Source organism: Oncorhynchus mykiss, chromosome 30, assembly GCF_013265735.2.
Source record: "Oncorhynchus mykiss isolate Arlee chromosome 30, USDA_OmykA_1.1, whole genome shotgun sequence".
Taxonomy (NCBI): domain Eukaryota; kingdom Metazoa; phylum Chordata; class Actinopteri; order Salmoniformes; family Salmonidae; genus Oncorhynchus; species Oncorhynchus mykiss.
In genome coordinates, this window is record NC_050570.1 from 31,409,839 (window position 1) to 31,433,409 (window position 23,571).

Consider the following 23,571-nt stretch of genomic DNA (forward strand, 5'->3'; position numbering starts at 1 on the left):
AGTCTCTTCTTCTTATTGGTGTCCTTTAGTAGTGGTTTCTTTGCAGCAATTTGACCATGAAGGCCTGAGTCTCTGAACAGTTGATTTTGAGATGTGTCTGTTACTTGAACTCTGTGAAACATTTATTTGGGCTGCAATTTCTGAGGCTGGTAACTCTAATGAACTTATCCTCTGCAGCAGAGGTAACTCTGGGTCTTCCTTTCCTGTAGTGGTCCTCATGAGAGACAGTTTCATCATAGCGCTTGATGGTTTTTGCGACTGCAGTTGAAGAAACATTCAAAGTTCTTGACATTTTCCAAATTGACTGACCTTCATGTCTTAAAGTAATGATGGACTGTCGTTTCTCTTTACTTATTTGAGTTGTTCTTGCCATAATATGGACTTGGTCTTATACCAAATAGGGATATCTTCTGTATACCACCCCTACCTTGTCACCACACAACTGATTGGCTCAAACGCATTAAGAAGGAAAGAAATTCCACAAATGAACTTTTAACAAGGCACACCTGTTAATTGAAATGCATTCCAGGTGACTACCTCATGAAGCTGGTTTAGAGAAGAATGTGCAAAGCTGTGATCAAGACAAAGGGTGGCTATTGTGTTATTTCATAGTTTTGATGTCTTTACTATTATTCTACATGTTGTTGAAAATATGTTGAAAATAGTAAAAAGAAAAGAATAACGCTGGAATGAGTAGGTGTCTCCAAACTTTTGACTGGTACTGTTTATGATTGACCCTGTATTCTGATTATGGCTTCTATAGGCCACAGTTAAAGGTAACGGACAAAGCATTTATCATTTACACAATGCTGAGGTGTCAGTTGTCTCATTTGGTAATGGGTTCAACGTACTGACTGGCTGCTAAACAGTGCAAAGAAGGAAGCAAGAAGACACATTTAACATGTGTACCTGTTGCAAGATGGCAAGATTACCTGGAGGTAAAACTTCACCTAAACATAGGAAAGTAGAAGCGGTTACAGAGTGCAAACGTTCGGTTAGAAAAGTTGAGATACAAGGTTCTGAACTGACTACTGTTCTAGCTTCAGCGATTGTTGGCATTTTTGCATCTCAAGCACAAGTCTTTGTTTCTGTACATAGAAGTAACAAGATCCATCATATACAGTATAGAGACAGGTCTTATAAAATAGAGGGAAGGGCTGGTATTGTGCATATTAAGAAAAACATATAGCTTTAGAATTGTTCTATCTATCTATATTTCTATGTGTCTATCCATATTTACATGTAGAGGATAAAGATATAAAGTGAAAATGTGTAAACAACCGTCTAGTTCAGGACGCCACTGGAAGAAGCTCTGGAAAGGACGTGGCCGTGTGCTGCTCCAGGCTTGGGTGCTCATTGGACGAGGGGTGTGCATGGTGCAAGGGATGCTCATCATGGAGCTCAGGGTGCTCGTGGGTTTCGGGGTGCTTGTTGGGCAAGGGGGGCTCCTGCTGGGGCAAGGGGTGATCATGAGGAGAGGGGTGTTCCAAGCAGGAGTGCTCATGGTGCGTCTGGGGCTCATGAGCCGTGGAGGGCTCATTGGATGTTGGGTGCTCCCGAGAGGGGTGCTCCTGGGGGGGCAAGGAGGGCGTCTCTTTGTGTAGTCGCAGGACCTCCACCATGCCAGCTCCTGTGCGAGGGACACTGGTGTGCATGAGGTGCCTCTGTAAATGCCTGAGCCAATCCTCCTGGATGGACAGAGGACCCTGGAAGACGAGGTCACAGAATCTGCATAGGAGAGAGAGAGTTAAGTTAGGCTAGGTTATGTTATGTTAGCATACATATGGATACTATTAAGCATCTGAAGTGGCAATAACATTTTCCTGTACAGGTGTACAATATATTTTAGAACCGAAGCATGACCATTTCACAATATTAAAGGAGCAATCCGTAATGTCTTTGTGCCTTGTGGCCACAGGGTGGAATGCACAACAAATCAATAAGCATATAAAAACAGGGAGGGGACAGAGAAGCTTGTTGTGGTCCTACATACCTGCAGGTGAGTCTATACATCTCCTCAACAGCACATGGGAGAGCTGAGAACAGGGTGTTCTTTGGTCCAGCCCTCAACCTAGGCTTCTTCAGTATACAGGAATAGGCTGAAAGACACAAATCATCTCATTACAGACCAAGTCAGTACAGACCAACTTACTATAAACAACTCTATGCAACTTAGCAGACTGACACCAGGACAAAGAGAGTCACAGGCTGTGTCACAATGGGGGCCCTGGTCAAAAGTAGGGCACTATACAGTACTGTACATTCGGAAAGTATTCAGAACCCTTGGACTTTTCCGCATTTTGTTACATTATAGCCTTATTTTAAAATGTTTTTTTTTTTATTATTTAAAAAAAAAATCATCCTCATCAAATCTATACACAATACCAATACCCCCTACATTTTTGCAAATGTATACAAAAATAAAAAACAGAAATACCTTATTTACATAAGTATTCAGACCCTTTGCTATGAGACTCGAAATTGAGCTCAGGTGCATCCTGTTTCCATTGATCATCCTTGAGATATTTCTACAAATTGATTGGAGTCCACTTGTGGTCAATTCAAATGATTGGAGATGATTTGGAAAGGCACACACCTGTCTATTTAAGGTCCCACTGTTGACAATGCATGTCAGAGCAAATCCAAGCCATGAGGTCGAAGGAATTGTTCGTATAGATCAGAGACGCGATTATGTTGAGGCACAGATCTGGGGGAAGGGTACCAAAACATTTCTGCAGCATTGAAGGATCCCAAGAACACAGTGGCCTCCATCATTATTCAATGGAAGAAGTTTAGAACCACCAAGACTTTTCCTAGAGCTTGCCGCCCGGCCAAACTAAGCAATCGGGGGAGAAGGGCCTTGGTCAGGGAGGTGACTGAGAACCCGATGGTCACTCTGACAGAGGTCCAGAGTTCCTCTGTGGAGATGGGAGAACCTTCCGGAATGACAACCATCTCTGCAGCACTCCACCAATCAGGCCTTTATGGTAGAGTGGTCAGATGGAAGCCACTCCTCAGTAAAAGCCACATGACAGCCCGCTTAGAGTTTGCCAAAAGGCACTTAAAGGGCTCTCAGACCATGAGAAACAAGATTCTCTGTTTTTCAGCTTCAGGTACTGGGAGAGTAATAAGGATCGAGGGAAAGATGAACGGAGCAAAGTACAGAGAGATCCTTGATGAAAACCTGCTCCAGAGCACTCAGGACCTCAGACTGGGGCAAAGGTTCACCTTCCAACAGGAGAACGACCCTAAGCACACAGCCAAGACAACGCAGATCTGGCTTTTGGGACAAGTCTCTGAATGGCCTTGAGTGGCCTAGCCAGAGCCCAGACTTGAATCCGATCGGACATCTCTAGAGAGACCTGAAAATCTGACAGAGCTTGAGAGGATCTGCAGAGAAGAATGGGAGAAACTCCCCAAACACTGGTGTGCCAAGCTTGTAGCATCATACCCAAGAAGACTCGAGGCAGTAATCGCTGCCAAAGGTGCTTCAACAAAGTACTGAGCAAAGGGTCTTAATACTTATGTAAATGTGACATTTCTAAAAACCTGTTTTTGCTTTGTCATCATGGTGTATTGTGTGTAAATTGATGAGGGAAAAAAAATGTAATCCATTTTGGAATAAGGCTGTAATGTAACAAAATGTAGAAAAAGTAAAGGGATCTGAATATTTTCCGAATGCACTATATAGGGAATAGGGCACCATTTGGGATGCAATGTTCTGTACATGTTCAATAAGGTACACTGTTCAATAAGTTACACTGTCATTTCAGAAAGGTGCCTTTATGTTCTTGACTTTTGTGACCAGGCTTAGTGAACTTACTTGTCCCTTCTAACATGGCAACCCTCTTCCTGCGTGCGTAAGCGCGAAGATGATTGGACAGGCTAACAGCACTGGGAAATGTTGTGTTACAGTGAATACAAATCTTCTTATTAGATGCATTTCTCTCTGGAAAGTGAGAGAGACATTGAAAGAGAGAAAAATCAAAAGAAAGCAAAGCACACAGAAGTTGAGTTCAAAACTTTAAACATGTTCCAGAAGCTCATTGACAACACTTTTCTTGCAAGGAGAACATCTTTGAACAAGTGTCAAGAGTGTAGCATCGAATCAAAATGCCTCCGGATAACCATGCTCTGTTTGTTTTTAACTTCATTAGCAGTTACCTTCCATTAGAGACACTTTGTTTGGATGCTGCCCACTTTTTAAAATAGTTCAACTTCTACACGCATTACATCTGAATTAATTGCTGCTTGGGTTTCAGGGTCTTTGATAAGCGTCTTTGAGAAATGAAATCTGGAGGTGAGTTGAGGTGACTTTAAGGGAAGAATCTGAAGAAATATAAGAAATATGACTACAGAGCACATAGATGAACATGAAGTACAACTGCTATTCCCTGAGTGCCATCACCTCTCCCTCCATCTGTTTTCATATTTTAAAGATCTGTTTTGCACTTAGCAGTTGGAGACGTGTTGTTGAGAGTAATGTTTATCACAATCTAAGGACTCCAGGGTGCCTATTTTCACCTGTAGCAGAAGATTTACGCAGGGTTTGGAACAATTTGGGGCTTTAAAATGTTATTTCGGCTATGACAAGAAATTCGTACTGTGCTGATTGTGTCAATATTGCACATTAATTACAATGGTTTGGCATGGCACTGCAGGCTACATCTAGAGCATGTTAAATCGTAAAAGCGTTAGATTATGAAAGGTCTCTTCGAACACCTGTTAAAACAGATTTGATTGGGTAACAAGCCCACACCGAGTTTCTATGCAGGCTGTCCTGAAGCTACTGGCAGTTGTGTGAAAACAATAGCGACAGCTTCCCATTCATTTCACACCTAATAGGTGAAAAAACATCTGCTACAGAGGTGTTTTTTAACCATGACAAGCTACTAAAGGTTATTTAAATTACCAGCAAATTGTTTGCAACAATTTGTTTGCAAAAATGTGTGTTAAATCTCCATTTAACATAACACTGATTACAGCGATATGGTGTAGAAGCCATTGTTAGATGGTTAAAACCAAATGCTTGACTCAGTCTATTCTACCTTCAAGGTTTCAGCTATAATGTAAAAAGTAACTATGACATTCAACACTGTCAGTCACAAAACGGGCAATCACTAGAATTCTGACAGACCCCCAAAGAATTGCTATCCGATTTAAAATCTTTATTAATCATTCTGCAAAAAGGACTCTTATTTGGACAGACATTAAACAAAGTTGTGTAAACACAGCTGATGTGCTTCCAGAGCCACATCAAAAGAACGTGGCCCCTTTGGTGACATTCATTATTTTTTTGTGTGCGTTAAAATAATTAAATTGACTGTGAACTTTTCTTTTTTTCATGTTTCTTTTTATTTTTTTTTTATCCAAGTCCATTTGATTGACATGTTGTGATTTAACGTGGGCTCCTGTAAGTAATGAAAAGCTGTAGAGTTAGTAAAACATACAAAACAGCTGTGGAACAAGACAAGTTTGTGTTTCATTAAAGCAAGCTAACACTGTAATTGGTGTGCACAAGTCACATATTATCTTCATCTGTTATCATCGCACCTCTATAAAACTATTCCCGAAGAACACCTAAACGAATCATACTCATCTGCAAAGGACTAAACTGATCAATCTTATGAATGAAGATAGAACACTGTGAAAAGAACAGACCGCCGACACAGTTTAGCTAATAAAGCTGTGTCTGTCACTTCTATCCGTCATCTATCTGCCTTACCTGGATTTCTTGTCTTCTTTGATTCTAGTTGAAACAGACTGATCATATGTCATATATGTTTTGCCATCACAAAGGGGGGCCTTGTTGCACTACAATAATAATGACCATCAAATAAAATATACTTGGCAGACAAAGTAACTGCAGTTTGTAACTCTATAGTTTTTAACTCCGTTATTTGGCAGAAAACAGAAAAATGGCACATTTTGGTTAACTGGGTTCAGTCTCATCACAATAAAATAATGTTGTTTTTTTTTGGGGGGGGGGGGGGGGGTGACATGTAAAAATACCTTTTCAACTTTACCATGATGTCACCAATTTTGAAATTGTACAATCTCAATGTCTTTTTCAGTTCTGAAAGTGCTCTAAAATGCTGATATTCTGATGTGTATAGAAATGATTTGTGAGGCTTCTTTACCATGGGCCCAGTGTGTTTCCAGGTTGCTGGCCTGTTGGTTCTGTCTCCCCTCAACCCTCTCTTTGGTCACAGTAAAGTGGTTCTTATCCGCATCATCCTTGTCCAACTTCCTCTTCCTCAAAAGCTTGCCTAAAGTGCTCCGGGAAGGTTCAATGACACCTCCTATCTGTAATAATAATAATACATAATACATTTTACTTGCACCTTTCAAGATACCCAAAGACACTTACAGAGTCAAATAAAATAAAGATATTGAACATAAGCAAATCAAATCGTATTTGTCACATGCGCCGAATACAACTGGTGTAGACTTTACCGTGAAATGCTTGCTTATGAGCCCTTCCCAACGATAAAGAGTAATATATATATATATATATTAGTTGAAGTCAGAAGTTTACATACACTTGGTTGGAGTCATTAAAACTTGTTTTTCAACCACTGATTATTAGAAAACCCTTTTGCAATTATGTTAGCACAGCTGAAAACTGAAAACTTTTTCAGCTGTGCTAACATAATTGCAAAATGGTTTTCTAATGATCAATTAGCCTTTTAAAATTATAAACTTGGATTAGCTAACACAACGTGCCATTGGAACACAGGAGTGATGGTTGCTGATAATAGGCCTCTCTGTACGCCTACATAGATATTCCATTAAAAATCTGCCGTTTCCAGCTTCAATAATCATTTAGAACATTAACAATGTCGACACTCTATTTCTGATCAATTTGATGTTATTTTAATGCACAAAACATGTGCTTTTCTTTCAAAAACAAGGACATTTCTAAGTGACTCCAAACTTTTGAATGGTAGCATATACATTTAACTTTTACTTTTTTTAATTTATATATATATAAAATAGCATGGTACCAATACAGCACAACAACAGTACCTCTATACTCTTCCTCTTAGGAAAGAAATCCTCTCTCTCAACTCCCTCCTGCCTGGGTGTATTTGCACTGGGATCCCATGGAGTGGGAGTGCCATTCTGGCCCAGCTGGCAGCCATGTTGGATCTTCACTGGGATCCCCATCGGTGTTAGGAAGAGCCCGTCGCTGCCAATGAACTTCTGGGAGATGATTGGTCGAGAGATTAACTGCTTCCTGTTCAGGTTTCAAATAAAACACAACAATGATATAGCCAGAGAGATACATGAAAAAGTACAATAAAATAAAAATAGCCATAATGAAAAATAAATACAAATTAAGACAAATACAAAAAAAGAAATCCTATCTACAGTACCAGTCAAAGGTTTGGACACACCTACTCATTCAAGGGTTTTTCTTTATTGTTACAGTTTTCCACATTGTAGAATAATAGTGAAGACATCAAAACAATTAAATAACACATATGTATATCATGTAGTAAGCAAAAAAGTGTTAAACAAAACAAAAGAGATTTTAGATTCTTTGCCTTGACGACAGCTTTGCACACTCTTGGCATTCTCTCAACCAGCTTCACCTGGAATGCTTTTCCAACAATCTTGAAGGAGTTCCCGCATTTTCTGAGCACTTATTGGCTGCTTTTCCTTCACTCTGCGGTCCAACTCAACCCAAACCATCTCAATTGGAATGAAGTCAGGTGATTATAGAGGCGAGGTCATCTGATGCAGCACTCCATCACTCTCCTTCTTGGTCTAATAATACACCACCTCCTCCATGCTTCGCGGTGGGAACCACACATGCAGAGATCATACGTTCACCTACTCTGCGTCTCAAAAAGACACAGCAGTTGGAACCAAAAATCTCAAATTTAGACTCATCAGACCAAAAGACAGATATCCACCGGTCTAATGTCCATTGCTCGTGTTTCTTGGCCCAAGCAAGTCTCTTCTTCTTATTGGTGTCCTTTGGTAGCTGTTTCTTTGCAGCAATTTGACCATGAAGGCCTGATTCACGCAGTCTCCTCTGAACAGTTGATGTTGAGATGTATCTGTTACTTGAACCCTGTGAAACATTTACTTGGGCTGCAATTTCTGAGCATGATAACTCTAATGAACGTATCCTCTGCAACAGAGGTAAATCTGGGTCTTCTTTTACTGTGGCGGTCCTCATGAGAGCCAGTTTCATCATAGTGCTTGATGGTTTTTGCAACTGAACTTGAAGCAGCATTCAAAGATCTAGAAATGTTCCGCATTGACCGACTTTCATGTCTTAAAGAAATGATGGACTGTTGTTTCTCTGTCTATTTGATCTGTTTCTGTCATCATATGGACTTGGTCTTTTACCAAATAGGGCTATCTTTTGTATACCAACCATACCTTGTCACAACACAACTGATTGGCTCAAATGAAATTAATTCCTCTAATTACATTTTAATTTCATGAGCTGGTTGAGAGAATGCCAAGAGTGTATAAAGCTGTCATCAAGGCAAAGGGTGGCTACTTTGAAGAATCTCAAATCTATTTTTATTTTTTTATTTTACCTTTATTTAACTAGGCAAGTCAGTTAAGAACAAATTCTTATTTTCAATGACGGCCTATTCTTCTTTTGGCAAACTCCAAGCGGCCTGTGCCTTTTACTGAGGAGTGGCTTCCATTTGGCCACTCTACCATAAAGGCCTGATTGGTGGAGTGCTGCAGAGATGGTTGACCGTTTGGAAGGTTCTCCCATCTCCACAGAGGAACTCTGGAGCTCTGTCAGAGTGACCATCAGGTTCTTGGTCACCTTCCTGACCAAGGCCCTTCTCCCCCGATTGCTCAGTTTGGTTGGGCGGCAAGCTTGAGGAAGAGTCTTGGTGGTTCCAAACTTCTTCCATTTAAGAATGTTGGAGACCACTGTGTTCTTGGGAATCTTCAATGCTGCAGACATGTTTTGGTCCCCTTCCCCAAAACAGTGTCTAGACACAATCCTGTCTCGAAGCTCTACGGACAATTCCTTCGACCTCGTGGCCTGGTTTTTGCTCTGACATGCACTGTCAACTGTGGGACCTTATATAGAAAGGTGTATGCCTTTCCAAATCATGTCCAATCAATTGAATTTACTACAGGTAGACTCCAATCAAGTTGTAGAAACATCTCAAGGATGACCAATGGAAACAGGATGCACCTGAGGTCAATATCGAGTCTCATAGCAAAGGGTCTGAATACTTAAGTAAATAAGGTATTTTGTTTTTTTGTTTTTAATACATTTGTAAAAATGTCTAAATACCTGTTTTCACTTCATCATTATGGGATACTGGGTGTAGATTGCTGAGGATTTTCTTTTTACTTAATACATTTTAGAATAAGGCTGTAATGTAACAAAATGTGGAAAAAGTCAAGGGGTCTGAATACTTTCCGAAGGCACTGTATATATACATATATATACAAACTACATGACCAAAAGTAAGCAGACACCCTACTCATCGGACATCTCATTCCAAAATCATGGGCATTAATAAATGCGGAAGACACCCCTTTTGCTGCTACAATATCCTCCACTCTTCTGGGAAGGCTTTCCACTAGATGTTGGAACATTGCTGTGGGGACTTGCTTCCATTCAGCCACAAGAGTATTAGTGAGGTCCGGCTCTGATGATGCATGTTTATGCCTGGCTCGCAGTCAACATTCCATTTCATCCCAAAGGAGTTCAAAGGGGTTGAGGTGAGGAACCTGAGCAGACCAGTCAAGTTCTTATACACCGATCTCTACAAATCATTTCTGTGTGGACCTCATGTTGTGGACGGGGGCATTGTCATGTTAAAACAGGAAAGGGCCTTCCCGAAATTATTGCCACAATGTTGGAAGCAGAGAGTTGTCTTGAATGTCATTGTATGCTGTAACATTAAGATTTCCCTTTACTGGAACTAATGGGCCTAGGCCGAACCATGAAAAACAGCCCCAGACCATTATTACTCCTCCACCAAACTTTACAGTTGGCACTATGCATTGGGGCAGGCACTATGATTGCATTCTGTGAGCTTGTGTAGCCTACCACTCTGCGGCTGAGTCGTTGTTGCTCCTAGATGTTTCCACCTCACAATAACCACACTTACAGTTGACCAGGGCAGCTCTAGCAGGGCAGAAATTTGACGAACTGACTTGTTGGAAAGATGGCAACCTATGACAGTGCCACATTGAAAGTCACTGAGCTCTTCAGTACTGGCAATTCTACTGCCAGTGTGTGTCTATGGAGATTGCATGGTTGTGTGCTTGGCCATGTAGTACATATACAAATTATACTAATTTTGTGTCACTGATTTACACACAATACCCCATAATGTCAAAGTGGAATTTAGCTTGAAGAACATTTTAGAAATCCATCCAAAATTAAAAGCTGAAATGTCTTGAGTTAATAAGCATTGAGTTAATAAGCATGAAAAAAAAACAGACATTGAATATCCCTTTGAGCATTGTGATGCTATTAATTACAATTTGGATGGTGTATCAATACACCCAGTCACTACAAAGATAAAGGCGTCCTTCCTAACTCAGTTGCCGGAGAGGAATGAAACCACTTAGGGTTTTCACCATGAGGCTAATGGTGACTTTAAAACAGTTACAGAGTTTAATAGCTGCGATAGGAGTAACGTGAGGATGGATCAACAACATTGTAATTACTCCACAATAGTAACCTAATTCACAGAGTGAAAAGAAGTAAGCCTGTACAGACATCCTGTTTGCTATAAGGCACTAAATAAACTACAATTCGGCAAAGAAATTTACTTTATGTCCTGAACACAAAGCGTTATGTTTGGAGCAAATCCAACACAACACATCACACATCACATTTTTTTTCAAGCACAGTGGTGGCTGCATTATGTTATGGGTATGCTTGTAATCGTTTAGGACTGGGGAGTTTTTCCAGGATAAAAAGTACCAGAATGGAACTAAGCACAGGCAAAATCGTAGAGGAAAACCTGGTTCAGTCTGCTTTCCACCAGACACTGGGAGATTAATGTACCTTTCAGGGCAAATCTACACTTGAGTTGCTTATCAAGAAGACAGTGAATGTTCCCGAGTGGCCGAGTTACAGTTTTGACTTAAATCTGCTTGAAAATCTATGGCAAGACCTGAAAATGGCTGTCTAGCAATGATCAACAACCAATTTGAGCTTGAAGAATTTTGAAAATAATAATGCACAATCCAGGTGTGGAGACTTACCATAAAGACTCACAGCTGTAATCACTGCCAAAGATGATTCTACAAAGTACTGTCTCAGGGGTGTGAATACTTAAATTACATAAATTAGATATGTCTGTAGTTCATTTTCAATAAATTAGCAAAAACATTTAAAAACATATTCACTTTGCCATTATGGGTTATTGTGTGTAGATGGTTAGAAAAAAATATATTCAACACATTTTGGATTCAGGCACAACAAAATGTGGAATAAGTCAAGGGGTATGAATACTTTCTGAAGAGACTGTATACATGATATAGGTTAGAATATTGTATTACATCCCTTAAAGGTGTGGACAGTAATTTTTTCGAGGAAATGTTTACAGTACCTGTTGAGAATCTGGAGGATGTTCTGGTGTTCCTGCTCGTCCTTTAGCAGCTCATTGAGAATACACACTGGACTCTTACTGGTGCTGGTGCTGGTCTTCCCTATTCGCTTCAGGTGGCCCCTCACGTGGTTGGAGAGGCCTGTCTTGGTGTCGAACCAGCCCCAGCACAGGGGACAAGTGTGCTCCGCCTGAGACTCCGGCTTCTCAGCTGAAACATGAAGATCATAAAAAAGGTTACCATTTAACTATCTACATTTACATGTATTGCTCTTATCGCTCTTATCCAGAGCAATCTAGGTAAATTACTAGCTAACTTTGGGGTAACTTTGACCACTATCTATAGAAAAATAACATGACACACTTGACTGGGAAAAAACTGTAATAAGTATAGTTACTGTGTAATTACAGATTACTTTAACCCGATTACAATGCAATAGTGCAGAAAACAATAAGTTTGCTCACCTTTTTTGATCCTCCGCACCACAGAGGGGACCTTCCTGCGTACGCGTGGCTGTCGGTCCTGTGAGGCTACCCGCTCAGGTGACACCACATGGCGAGCGTCATAACTCAGCCCCAACCTGTACAGGTGCCCTCGCACGTGATTGGATAAGCCCACCCCAGACTCAAACACAGCAGGACAGTAGGGGCAGGACTTCCTTTCTGTTCCAAAAGAAGGGGAGAAGTCATAGTCATAGGAGAGACTCTGGTTGTGTGTGCCGGTGGTGGTGGGTGACTCTGGAGAATCGTCACACACTGAGCTTTCTATACACTCTTCTTTGATGATAAGCTTCTGTATGTCATCGCTGTCATACTCCCCGTCCTTGTCTTCAGTCTTATTAAAATGGTGGTCAACCTGAACGGCGTTCTTTTCCAAACGGCCGATGTCAGCAGCAGGTGCAGGATTCTCTTTGATAGAAGAACCCCTCTGTCTGCGTATGAAGTAGCTACGGGCGTAGGGGTTCCTCTCGTTCTCACTACTATCCAGGAAGTTGGCTGTAGCCTCGCTGGTGTAAGCACTAAAGTCATACGTGTCCTCATAATCACCGTCTCCCTCTGTGTCCTCAGGAGTGGTAGTCTCTTTTAATGGGTTCAGTTTTGGCAAAACATTATCAACCACCTTGTCCACACTGTTGTGGAAGGGAGTGGACATTTTTCTTTTGGATGGGGTCTTTTGGGTAACAGCTTGTGCCTCTGACTTCCTGCCGGTCAAGTCGTTGCTACCTCCCTGACTCTTGTCAGAGTTGTAGCTATGATACAGCATCTGGCCTGGTTTAATCATCTTGGATGTAAGCAACACATCAACATTTGAGGGATATTTTGTCCTTTCGGAGATTCCTGAAACCACATGGTCGTATAGTTGATTGTCTTCCTCAACATAAGGGAGACCTGTTGTCACGTCTATTTTCTCTGTTGGTTTAGGATATAATTTGCTTGGCTTGTCACTCCTCCACAGGGATGGTGACAGCTTGTTTGCTGAGCTGACAATGCTGCACTTGAACTGAGAGGAGGTAAGACCTTTGTAAGACTTCTGTGTGTCTGCTGTCTCTCTCATGTAAAAGTCAGCTACACTACCGGACCAAAAGCGAAAATCCGCTCTTTTCCAGAAAGCAGGCTTTTTAATACAGAACTTTGGCTTTAGCTGCAGTAGTTTTAAATCTGCTGCTTTTTTGGACGGGTCAGCTAGGCTATATTGATCTGGTCGGTTAAGTGCTTTTTTAAATGGCGGATTTTCACATTCATCATCAGAATCAGACTGTTGGTGTATCAGCTCACAATGCCTTTTAAGGCAATCTTCATTCTGGGTGCTGAAATGGCACACTTTACAGTGAAACAGAACATGACTGGATTCATCATTGTTATCTGTAAGAAACTCTGACTCCTCATCTTTGATTACGTTCTTGTACTTGGACTTCAGTGTGTCACAGTGCATCGCGTACAGGTGTGCTTCAAGCTCCCGTTCCGTCAATGCCACGTGGTTGCACTCCGCACAGAGGTAATAACGTTTATCCTTGTTGTGTGTCTTGGCGTGCTGGACAAACGTCTTGGGGCAATTGGTCCCGAACACACACTGCGGGCACTGGAGCTTGGCGTTCCTGCCTTCGTCTCGGAGTTTGTTGAGTCCCTGTATCTCCTCCATGAGTTTCTCCCGTCTCTCCTGGTGGATAATCATGTGCTTGAGGAGGGAGCTGCGATCGCGGAACGAACGCCCACACTCCCTGCATATAAAAGGCCGGGGAACTTTCTCGTGGTGGCGTACCTGATGATTTTGCCCATCTAAATGATACATCACATGTCTATGCAAATGTCTTTTCTCCTTGAAATTAACATTGCACATTGTGCATGGGAAGAATGATGGTTCTTGTTCGGATTGCTTTGTCTTAAGCTGTTTGGGCTTTCTACTAAAGAGGGAGACGGAGTGATTGTCCTTCGGGCAATCTGCTCTTACAATCAGCTTCTTAATGATTACAGGGCTGTCACTGGGATGCTCTTGACATGAATTCACAGAAGATTGTACATCAGCCTTTTTACAGGAGGAATCATCTTCATTTATGTTGGAGATGTCAAAATCCTCATCATCCTCCTCCTCTTCAATATGCCACTTTTTGTAGGTGAGATTTGTGCTGCAGCTGTAAACTTTTTCAGGAGTGCCTGCCGTACCCACCAGGTGTATTTTACGCTTCCTCTGTCTTTGGTTGGTAAGCTGAGACATCACTCCCACTCCTGCAGTGTTTGTCTCTAAGCTGCTGTCAACTGTGCGATTCTTCCACAACGCCCGTATGAGCTCTTTCTGTGAATCCCAGTGTAGTGCATCAGTCCCATCAAAACCGTCCGACGAGCTCTCAGAGGACTCTGTGGTGTTTAAGTCCCATATAGATCTAGCTCTAGCCTCGACTCCCTCGGCCGTCCATATTTGGTTAATTGGCGTTTGGTGTGATTGTGGACTGTGGCCTGACAAGGTGGTGTCGAGGGCCTGGTAGGGCAGTTCAGCCTCACTAGCCTCAGAGTCTGATGGTGACGTGTTGTTGGCCCCTGGCTGCGTGGTGGTTAGTGTTTTCAGAACGAGCCCTGCTGGGTTCTTCAGGGCGTCTGATTGAAGCTCACTGGGTGGTGGTAACACCTGAGGGCTTGTGTCCCTCCCAGATTGTCGTAGTTGGGCGTCCTGGGCCTCCACCAGGACATTGTTGGACATTGTGCTGTTTTTGTTCAGGCCACAGCTCTCCTCTGAGGCGGGGTGTGAACCAGGTCCATTAACAAGTGCTCCTGAAGGCAGTGAATGGGCTGCTTGGGCTGTGTGGGGAACAGCAGGGACACTGCTGGGTACAAATGAACTGGGCTGTGCTCCATTTAAAGGGTTTGGGAGTCCGTCAGAAGACAGCTGCTCTGACAGACCTGCAGCATTGTTCTTCAGGGAAGACGTGTGACGCTGTAATGGCTCCTGAGTGGCACCGGAGCTGTCACACACTGGTTCCAGCACATCTCCTTCTTTGTTCTCTTGTGCATTTGGCTTTATATCAGCCATCTCACCAGTATGTTCTGAGAAGAGGGAAACAGAGAGAAATAACCAAATCAGCTTTAAACATGCTCAATAATTTATGTCATGTTTTGAGAGCTAAAGGCGGTGAAAAATGCATTATTAAAATGTGTCAAATTGAAATATGTACAGCCCAACCCACCACAATTATCATATCACTACATTGTATATCGTTTCAAAATCAAATGCAGGCTAATACTACGTTGAATAACAAATCCAAACAATTACTATTTTATTCACAGTGTTAAGTTTCAGCTCTGCCTACTTTCTCCCCAACTGTTCCACACAATGAGAGTTTTATCCGCATTACTTCAGCGCTCCTCTCTGGTGCTGCATTATGATTTTCCTCACACCCTCGTCCGCCACTTCTCTTCACAACAAACCCTGCTGTTAGCCCCAGATACCCCGGTGAGGGCTCTTAATTACCAGAGCACACCTCTGGGATACAACCTTCCTGTTCCTCCCCCGAAAGCTCCCAGACGCCTGCTAAAATTGACCAATTTCCATGGGAACAAAGTAGACTTCCAATGAGATCATACTCAGTCTTAGCACTCTGTGATGGTGCCAACACGGGTCCCAGCACGACGCTGTTGTTGCTCCAATCCTGACAAATTGGCATGCGTCGGGCTACACAATCAGTCTGTCTCACACAAACACACGCATGAACACACACACACACACGTGCACACATGCATGCACGCGCACACACGCACACACACAAACACACACACACACACACACACACACACACAGATATAAAACACACACACACAGCTATTAAAAAACACAAATATATAAACAGAAAATCAATAGTCGTCAGGACAGATTGCTGAATGTAATAGAGACTCAACTGTTTAAACAAGCCACTTAAAAGAGTGAAAATACATGAATAAAATCTTCTAACATTTAACACTCTTCCTAGCCTTGTAATAGTCAAGCTGTGAGACTAAGAGACGAGGTGATGTATTTTACAGCTTGGTAGAATGTGAAGTGTCCAGGCAGGGTTGTTGTAGCCCTAGCTGATAGACATAGGGTTGCATCCCCAATGGCACCCTATTCCCTATTTAGTGCACTACTTTTGACCAGTACCCATAGGGACTCTGGACAAAAGTAGTGCACTATAAGGAATAGGATGGCATTTGGAATAAACCGTAGTGTAGTCCACAATGTATGCTCAGTGGATTTGACATGATCCAGTGTTGGCTGCTCTCTACAGGAAGCTACGTCGCTAACGAAGTGGTAAATTCAGTGTTAATGAGTGGCTTCACTGTTACCACCTCTGAGGTAAAACCTTCCGAGCACCATATTCCCTCCATCTGCTGTAGTGTTACTGTAGGGGCTTGGGTTAGCAGGGAGGGAGAGGCAGAAAAGACGCTCTGCATTTAAAGCTAACGTCACTGCTACCCCCCTTGAACAGCAGGGTGGCAAATCCATCAGAATATGATTACAGCTTTACATTTAGAGGCTCATTAGCAGCAGTACCAGCCAGGGGTGAAAGTAAGGCGGTACGGTCCGGTACCGGGGGCCCAGGAAAAAAATTGTGGGGGTATGCCGTACTGGTAAATCATGAGCCTATCACAATAATGCAAACAAAATATCAAGAAAACTGTTGGCTATTACACCAATATTTATCAGTAGGCTATCACATGTCAGAGGCATGAAAAATTATCAAATGGACTTGAAAACGGGTGGTATAGCCTGCACTCCAAAATGCAATGTGTTTCAACGAGAACAACGACATTTTGCCAAGGTACAGATGAATGGCCGACACTGAGCTGTGCATGGATAGTAGTGGAAGCATACATTCTGGACTAATGACTATCGCCTAAATGTCATTAGACTTTGTGGTGTTTTGTGTAACGGAGGCCTCTTTCCATTCGTCACTAGTAAAGGAGTCCTTTGAATTGACTGGTTGTGTTTACGCCCCAATCAATCACATTTATAATATAAAGCCCTTCTTACATCAGCTGATGTCACAAAAGGCTGTACAGAAACACAGCCTAAAACCCCAAACAGTAAGCAATGCAGGTGTAGAAGCACGGTGGCGGGGGAAAACTCCCTAGAAAGGCCAGAACCTAGGAAGAAACCTCGAGAGGATAAAATAAGTCAAACATTTTAAAAGTTAAAGGACACATCTTTACAACTAGGCGCACAGAGATCCTATTGAATTATTATGGATTCTATATGTAATTATTGGATTACGCGCGTGCATACATAAGAGGTCACCTACCGGGAAGAAATTAAATCTACTTTCACCCCTGGTACTAGCATACAATATGACTCTCCCCTCTTTCTGTTCCAAATATAACAACCACAAGCAAGCAGCTAGGGTTCAACAGCAATGCCATTTTAAAACATGTATTTGCTTTCATTTACTTCATTTAGTTCATGTGAAAAAGGCTGACTTTGCATTGCCAGAAGCTATTTACAATGATTATAGGCTTAAGTACATTTAAGTCGTCTGCGTAGATCGATCGCTATCTTTTCTATGAGATGTATTACTATTAATCCAGCTCTACATCTTTCCCCAAGACTGGGGAAACGGTATACTGTATATGCGAGAATGTTCAGTAATCATTATGTTCTAGAACATTCTTAAATAAACGCTTTGTGTTCAGCCAAATTCTTCTGAATGCATTAAAAATAAAAAACTTGATGAAAGACTTCCCAGATATGTATAATATGTCACTGGGATTTTTCTTTCTTTGAATCCTTTTGGTTCTGGGTGTATCAGCACTTGCAGTAACACTCGTATAGCACCTCATCTTGAGGTTACTGCAGGAAAAACAGTGAGGCGATAATTGCATATTATCATAATTTTTCTGTATTCCCTGAAGATACATAAATCTTTCTGAGATATTTTATAATCAGCTTGTCTCAGCGACCCAATGTTTTTAAAAGCATTGTAGAAAAGCATTTCAAACTTTAGAACATCTTACTTTTGATCTTACACCAAAACCTGTCGACAAAATACACTACACTGAGGGTACAAAACATTAAGAACACCTTCCTAATATTGAGTTGTCCCCCCCCCTCCCCTCCTTGCCTTTGGAACAGCCTCAATTCGTCGGGGCATGTACTCTGCATGGTGTCAAAAGCGTTCCACAGGGATGCTGGCCCATGTTGACTCCAATGCCTCCCATAGACTGGATGTCCTTTGGGTGGTTGACCATTCTTGATACACACAGGGAACTCTTGAAACTGTTGAGTGTGAAAAACCCACCAGCGTTTCAGTTCTTGACACAAACCGGTGCACCTGGCACCTACTACCATACCCCGTTCAAAGGAACTTAAAAAAGTTGTCTTGCCCATTCCCCCTCTGAGTGGCGCACACACAATCCATGTCTCAATTCTCTCAAGGCTTAAAAATTATTCTTTAACCAGTCTCCTCCCCTTCATCGACACTGATTGAAGTGGAGTGGCATTAATAAGCGATCATTGCTTTCACCTGGTCAGTCTATGTCATGGAAAGAGCAGGTGTTCTTAATGTTTTGTATATTCCGTGTATATCACATTTATTACAGTGATGAAACATTTTTATTTCAATTTTGTGTCAAAACGATCATATCAATCATATTGTGTCCCTGAAATGGCTCAAATCTCACGTGAACAGACTGAAACATCATTAAACAAAGAAAGAGCCAGGCTTAACATCAGCAGAGAATCAGTGTTAAAGGCTTTGAGTTTTGGGTGTCTAAGGGAATTCCCTCTCCCCAACTGGGACCAGTCAACCAGACCAGTTCAACCGCTGGAGCTGTCTGGATGGATCAACAGACAGCCACCCATCCCCACGCAGTATATCTATGCCTCCACCTTCACCGGGAGAGAAAACACACAACTGAACCAGGCGGGGCCACTGCCCCGCAAGTGCTGCAGCAGCTCCACAACTTCCTCAGCTAATGGGAACTATTGATTTACTTGACACAATGGGAATTTATGAAGCCGCCTCTCAAGTGTGAGAAGAGTATCAAAGCCCACGGCTCAAAACAAACAGGCAGAGATTCAGCCTGACACAGTCCCAAGGAGAGGAGAGCATAGTGTTGTTCAGCCACAATTCCACAGCGAGGAGGAAAGGCTTGGTTCAGTTCACATTCTGGAGAGTAGTCTAAAGTCTACTGTACCACATAGACCAAGATATACCAGAACACCTTATATTTTGACAAAGGATGGGGTAAGCTTTTGAGGCATTTAGAAGTTATATACTTCAAAAAATCAATAGTTAATACCACAGATTGCACCTTTACCCACACAGACCCATACAGAGACACCAGAGAAAGGCCCAAAACGTTTAGTGTAGCCTACAACCTTCCTAATAGTCTATGGAAATAATTCACTAGTTTCCAGTTTTATTACTCCTATGTACAGGATACACATGGTATACATTACACAGTCCAGATAAATGCTTACTTGCAGGTTCCTTCTCATCAATGCAACAACAATAGTAAATAATAAAAGATAAGAATACAAATATAAAGTAAATGGCTCGGTAAAACAGAATAAACTTTTAGCATAAGTATAATACAGGAAGGCACAATTTATAGTCCAGTATTTACACGTATTTTGGGGAAGTGGGGATTAGGGGGCAGTGTTTCGCAGTAATAATAATAGTCTGTTGTAGTCAGGTGTGTGTGTGTGTGTGTGTGTGTGTGTGTGTGTGTGTGTGTGTGTGTGTGCGCGCGCTAAGGTTCAGACAACTACAGCTATTCAGTAACTATTGTAAATTTAGAGCTCACAATATTAGTTGACAATACATTCAATGGTGCTTGCATTCACAAAGAGAATAAAGTGGACAGTTTCATCCATGACATTTGGCTTGAATATTTATTATCCAGATCGTTTGTCACCAAAAGGTAATTAATGGCATCCACTCTCTCTTTTTGGGGTGTGATTGTGTACGCCTGTATCCTGATTCGGTGTGTGATTATGTATGCCTGTATCCTAAACAGACACACTCAGTCCTGTCAGCCTGAATCGTGATAATGTGTTTACAGAAAGCCTTTGATAACCAAACAATATCATCCGCTGCTAGAGTAACAAGACATATATATGTATTTGACTCAAATGGTTCTAATTAGAAGATATGCATGAGTCACTGGCTACATCCCAAATGGCACCCTATTTCCTATATAGTGCACTAGTTTTAATCAGAGCCCTATACTATTTAGGAAATAGCAAGTCATTTGGGACTCAGGCACCACCGTTATGGATAAAAAAAATGATATATTAATAACTGAAAGGCCTATGATCTAAAATGGGTTCTGGTGTTTATTATTTGGACGCAGTAATCAAAGGTTCAGAATAATTAATTAATTAAGTGATACTGCACTTTAAGCCGGTGTTTTGAGGATATATTGTCACGGGTGTTGTTAGTTCCGAGACGAAGTCCATTCGGAAAGTATTCAGACTCCTTGACTTTTCCCACATTTTTTACATTAAAGCCTTATTCTAAAATGGATTTTAAAAAATAAATAAAAATCCCTCATCAACCTACACACAATATACCATAATGAAAAGCAAAAACAGGTTTAAATAAATCTTTGCAAAAGTATGAAAAATAAAAAAGTATTAAGAACCTTTACTCAGTACTTTGTTGAAGCACCTTCAGCAGCGATTACAACCTTGAGTCTTGGGTATGACGTTACAAGCTTGGCACACCTGTATTTGGGGAGTTTCCCCCATTCTTCTCTGCAGATCCTCTCAAGCTCGGTCAGGTTGGATGGGGAGCGTCGCAAAACAGCTATTTTCAGGTCTTTCCAGAGATGTTCGATTGGGTTCAAGTCTGGACTCTGGCTGGGTTACTCAAGGATAAGAGACTTGCCCCGAAACCACTCCTGCATTGTCTTGGCTGTATGCTTAGGATCGTTGTCCTGTTGGAAAGTCCTGAGCGCTCTGGACCAGGTTTTCATCAAGGATCTCTCTGTACTTTGTTCCGTTCCTTTTTCCCTCGATCCTGCCGCTGAAAAACATCCCCACAGTGTTATGCTGCCACCACCATGCTTCACCGTAAGGATGGTGCCAGGTTTCTTTCAGATACCCCAGCAGTCTTGCAATCTAAGCTAGATGCCCTCAATCTCACACAAATCATCAAGGAACCCACCAGGTACAACCCTAAATCCGTAAACATGGGCACCCTAATAGACATCATCCTGACCAACTTGCCCTCCAAATACACCTCCGCTGTCTTCAATTAGGATCTCAATGATCACTGCCTCATTGCCTGTATCCGCCACAGGCCCACGGTTAAACGACCACCCCTCATCACTGTCAAACGCTCCCTAAACCACTTCTGCGAGCAGGCCTTTCTAATCGACCTGGCCAGGGTATCCTGGATGGATATTGACCTCATCCCGTCAGTTGAGGATGCCTGGTCATTCTTTAAAAGTAACTTCCTCACCATCTTAGATAAGCATGCCCCAATCAAAAAATGCAGAACTAAGAACATATATAGCCCTTGGTTCACTCCAGACCTGACTGCCTTCGACCAGCACAAAAACATCCTGTGGCGGACTCCAATAGCATCGAATAGCCCCCGCGATATGCAACTGTTCAGGGAAGTCAGGAACCAATACACGCAGTCAGTCAGGAAAGCAAAGGCTAGCTTTTTCAAGCAGAAATTTGCATCCTGTAGCTTTAACTCCAAAAAGTCCATGGAGAACAAGAGCAACTCCTCTGCCCACTGCACTGAGGCTAGGTAACTGCCCACTGCACTGAGGCTAGGTAACACGGTCACCGATAAATCCATGATAATCGAAAACTTCAACAAGCATTTCTCAACGGCTGGCCATGCCTTCCTCCTGGTTACTCCAACCTCGGCCAATAGCTCCACCCCCCCTCCCCCCGCAGCTACTCGCCCAAGCCTCCCCAGCTTCTCCTTTACCCAAATCCAGATAGCAGATATTCTGAAAGAGCTGCAAAACCTGGACCCATACAAATCAGCTGGGCTTGACAATCTGGACCCTCCATTTCTGAAACTATCAGCCGCCATTGTCGCAACCCCTATTACCAGCCTGTTCAACCTCTCTTTCGTATCATCTGATATCCCCGAGAATTGGAAAGCTGCCGCCCTCTTCAAAGGGGGAGACACCCTGGACCCTAACTGTTACAGACCTATAAAGCTAAGTTAACAAACAGATCACCGACCATCTCGAATCCCACCGTACCTTCTCCGCTGTGCAATCCGGTTTCCGAGCCGGTCACGGGTGCACCTCAGCCTCGCTCAAGGTACTAAGCGATATCATAACCGCCATCGATAAAAGACAGTACTGTGCAGCCGTCTTCATCGACCTGGCCAAGGCTTTCGACTCTGTCAATCACCATATTCTTATCGGCAGACTCAGTAGCCTCGGTTTTTCTAATGACTGCCTTGCCTGGTTCACCAACTACATTGCAGACAGAATTCAGTGTGTCAAATCGGAAGGCATGTTGTCCGGTCCTCTGGCAGTCTCTATGGGGGTGCCACAGGGTTCAATTCTCGGGCCGACTCTTTTCTCTGTATATATCAATGATGTTGCTCTTGCTGCGGGCGATTCCATGATCCACCTCTACGCAGACGACACCATTCTGTATACTTCTGGCCCTTCCTTGGACACTGTGCTATCTAACCTCCAAACGAGCTTCAATGCCATAAAACACTCCTTCCGTGGCCTCCAACTGCTCTTAAACGCTAGTAAAACCAAATGCATGCTTTTCAACCGTTCGCTGCCTTCACCTGCACGCCCGACTAGCATCACCACCCTGGATGATTCCGACCTAGAATATGTGGACATCTATAAGTACCTAGGTGTCTGGCTAGACTGTAAACTCTCCTTCCAGACTGATATCAAACATCTCCAATCTAAAATCAAATCTAGAGTCGGCTTTCTATTTCGCAACAACCTCATTTGGCCGCCTTTCCTTCCAGTTCTCTGCTGCCTGTGACTGGAATGAATTGCAAAAATTGCTGAGACTGTTATCTCCCTCACCAACATTAAACATCTGCTATCTGAGCAGCTAACCGATCGCTGCAGCTGTACATAGTCCATCGGTAAATAGCCCACCCAATTTACCTACCTCATCCCCATACTGTTTTTATTTATTTACTTTTCTGCTCTTTTGCACACCAGTATCTCTACCTGCACATGACCATCTGATCATTTATCACTCCAGTGTTAATCTGCAAAATTGTAATTATTCACCTACGTCCTCATGCCTATATATGCCTATATATGCATATATATATATATATACACACAATGTATATATATATATATATATATACACACACAATGTATATAGACTCTTTTTTTCTACTGTGTTATTGACTTGTTTATTGTTTACTCCATGTGTAACTCTGTGTTGCTGTCTGTTCACACTGCTTTGCTTTATCTTGGCCAGGTCTCAGTTGTAAATGAGAACTTGTTCGAAAGAAAAGAAAACTTGACGCTTGGCATTCAGGCCAAAGGGTTCAATCTTGGTTTTCATCAGACCAAAGAA

The 23,571-nt window shown here is 42.3% G+C and overlaps 1 protein-coding gene across 2 annotated transcripts in view; it reads right to left on the bottom strand.

Annotated features, from left to right (window-relative positions):
- Positions 1 to 632: 632 nt before the first annotated feature.
- LOC110521710 (zinc finger protein 644) overlaps positions 633 to 23,571 on the bottom strand; it is a 42,910-nt gene continuing 19,971 nt past the window's right edge. For both annotated transcript variants that reach the window (XM_021599502.2, XM_021599503.2), the window contains exons 3-9: positions 12,030 to 15,101; positions 11,568 to 11,775; positions 7,030 to 7,240; positions 6,141 to 6,306; positions 3,824 to 3,949; positions 1,994 to 2,099; positions 633 to 1,728 (exon numbers count right to left, since the gene is read on the bottom strand). In XM_021599502.2, coding sequence (XP_021455177.2) covers positions 1,290 to 1,728; positions 1,994 to 2,099; positions 3,824 to 3,949; positions 6,141 to 6,306; positions 7,030 to 7,240; positions 11,568 to 11,775; positions 12,030 to 15,087 — 4,314 coding nt within the window. In that variant the 5' untranslated portion in view covers positions 15,088 to 15,101 and the 3' untranslated portion in view covers positions 633 to 1,289. The remainder of the gene's footprint in view (positions 1,729 to 1,993; positions 2,100 to 3,823; positions 3,950 to 6,140; positions 6,307 to 7,029; positions 7,241 to 11,567; positions 11,776 to 12,029; positions 15,102 to 23,571) is intronic.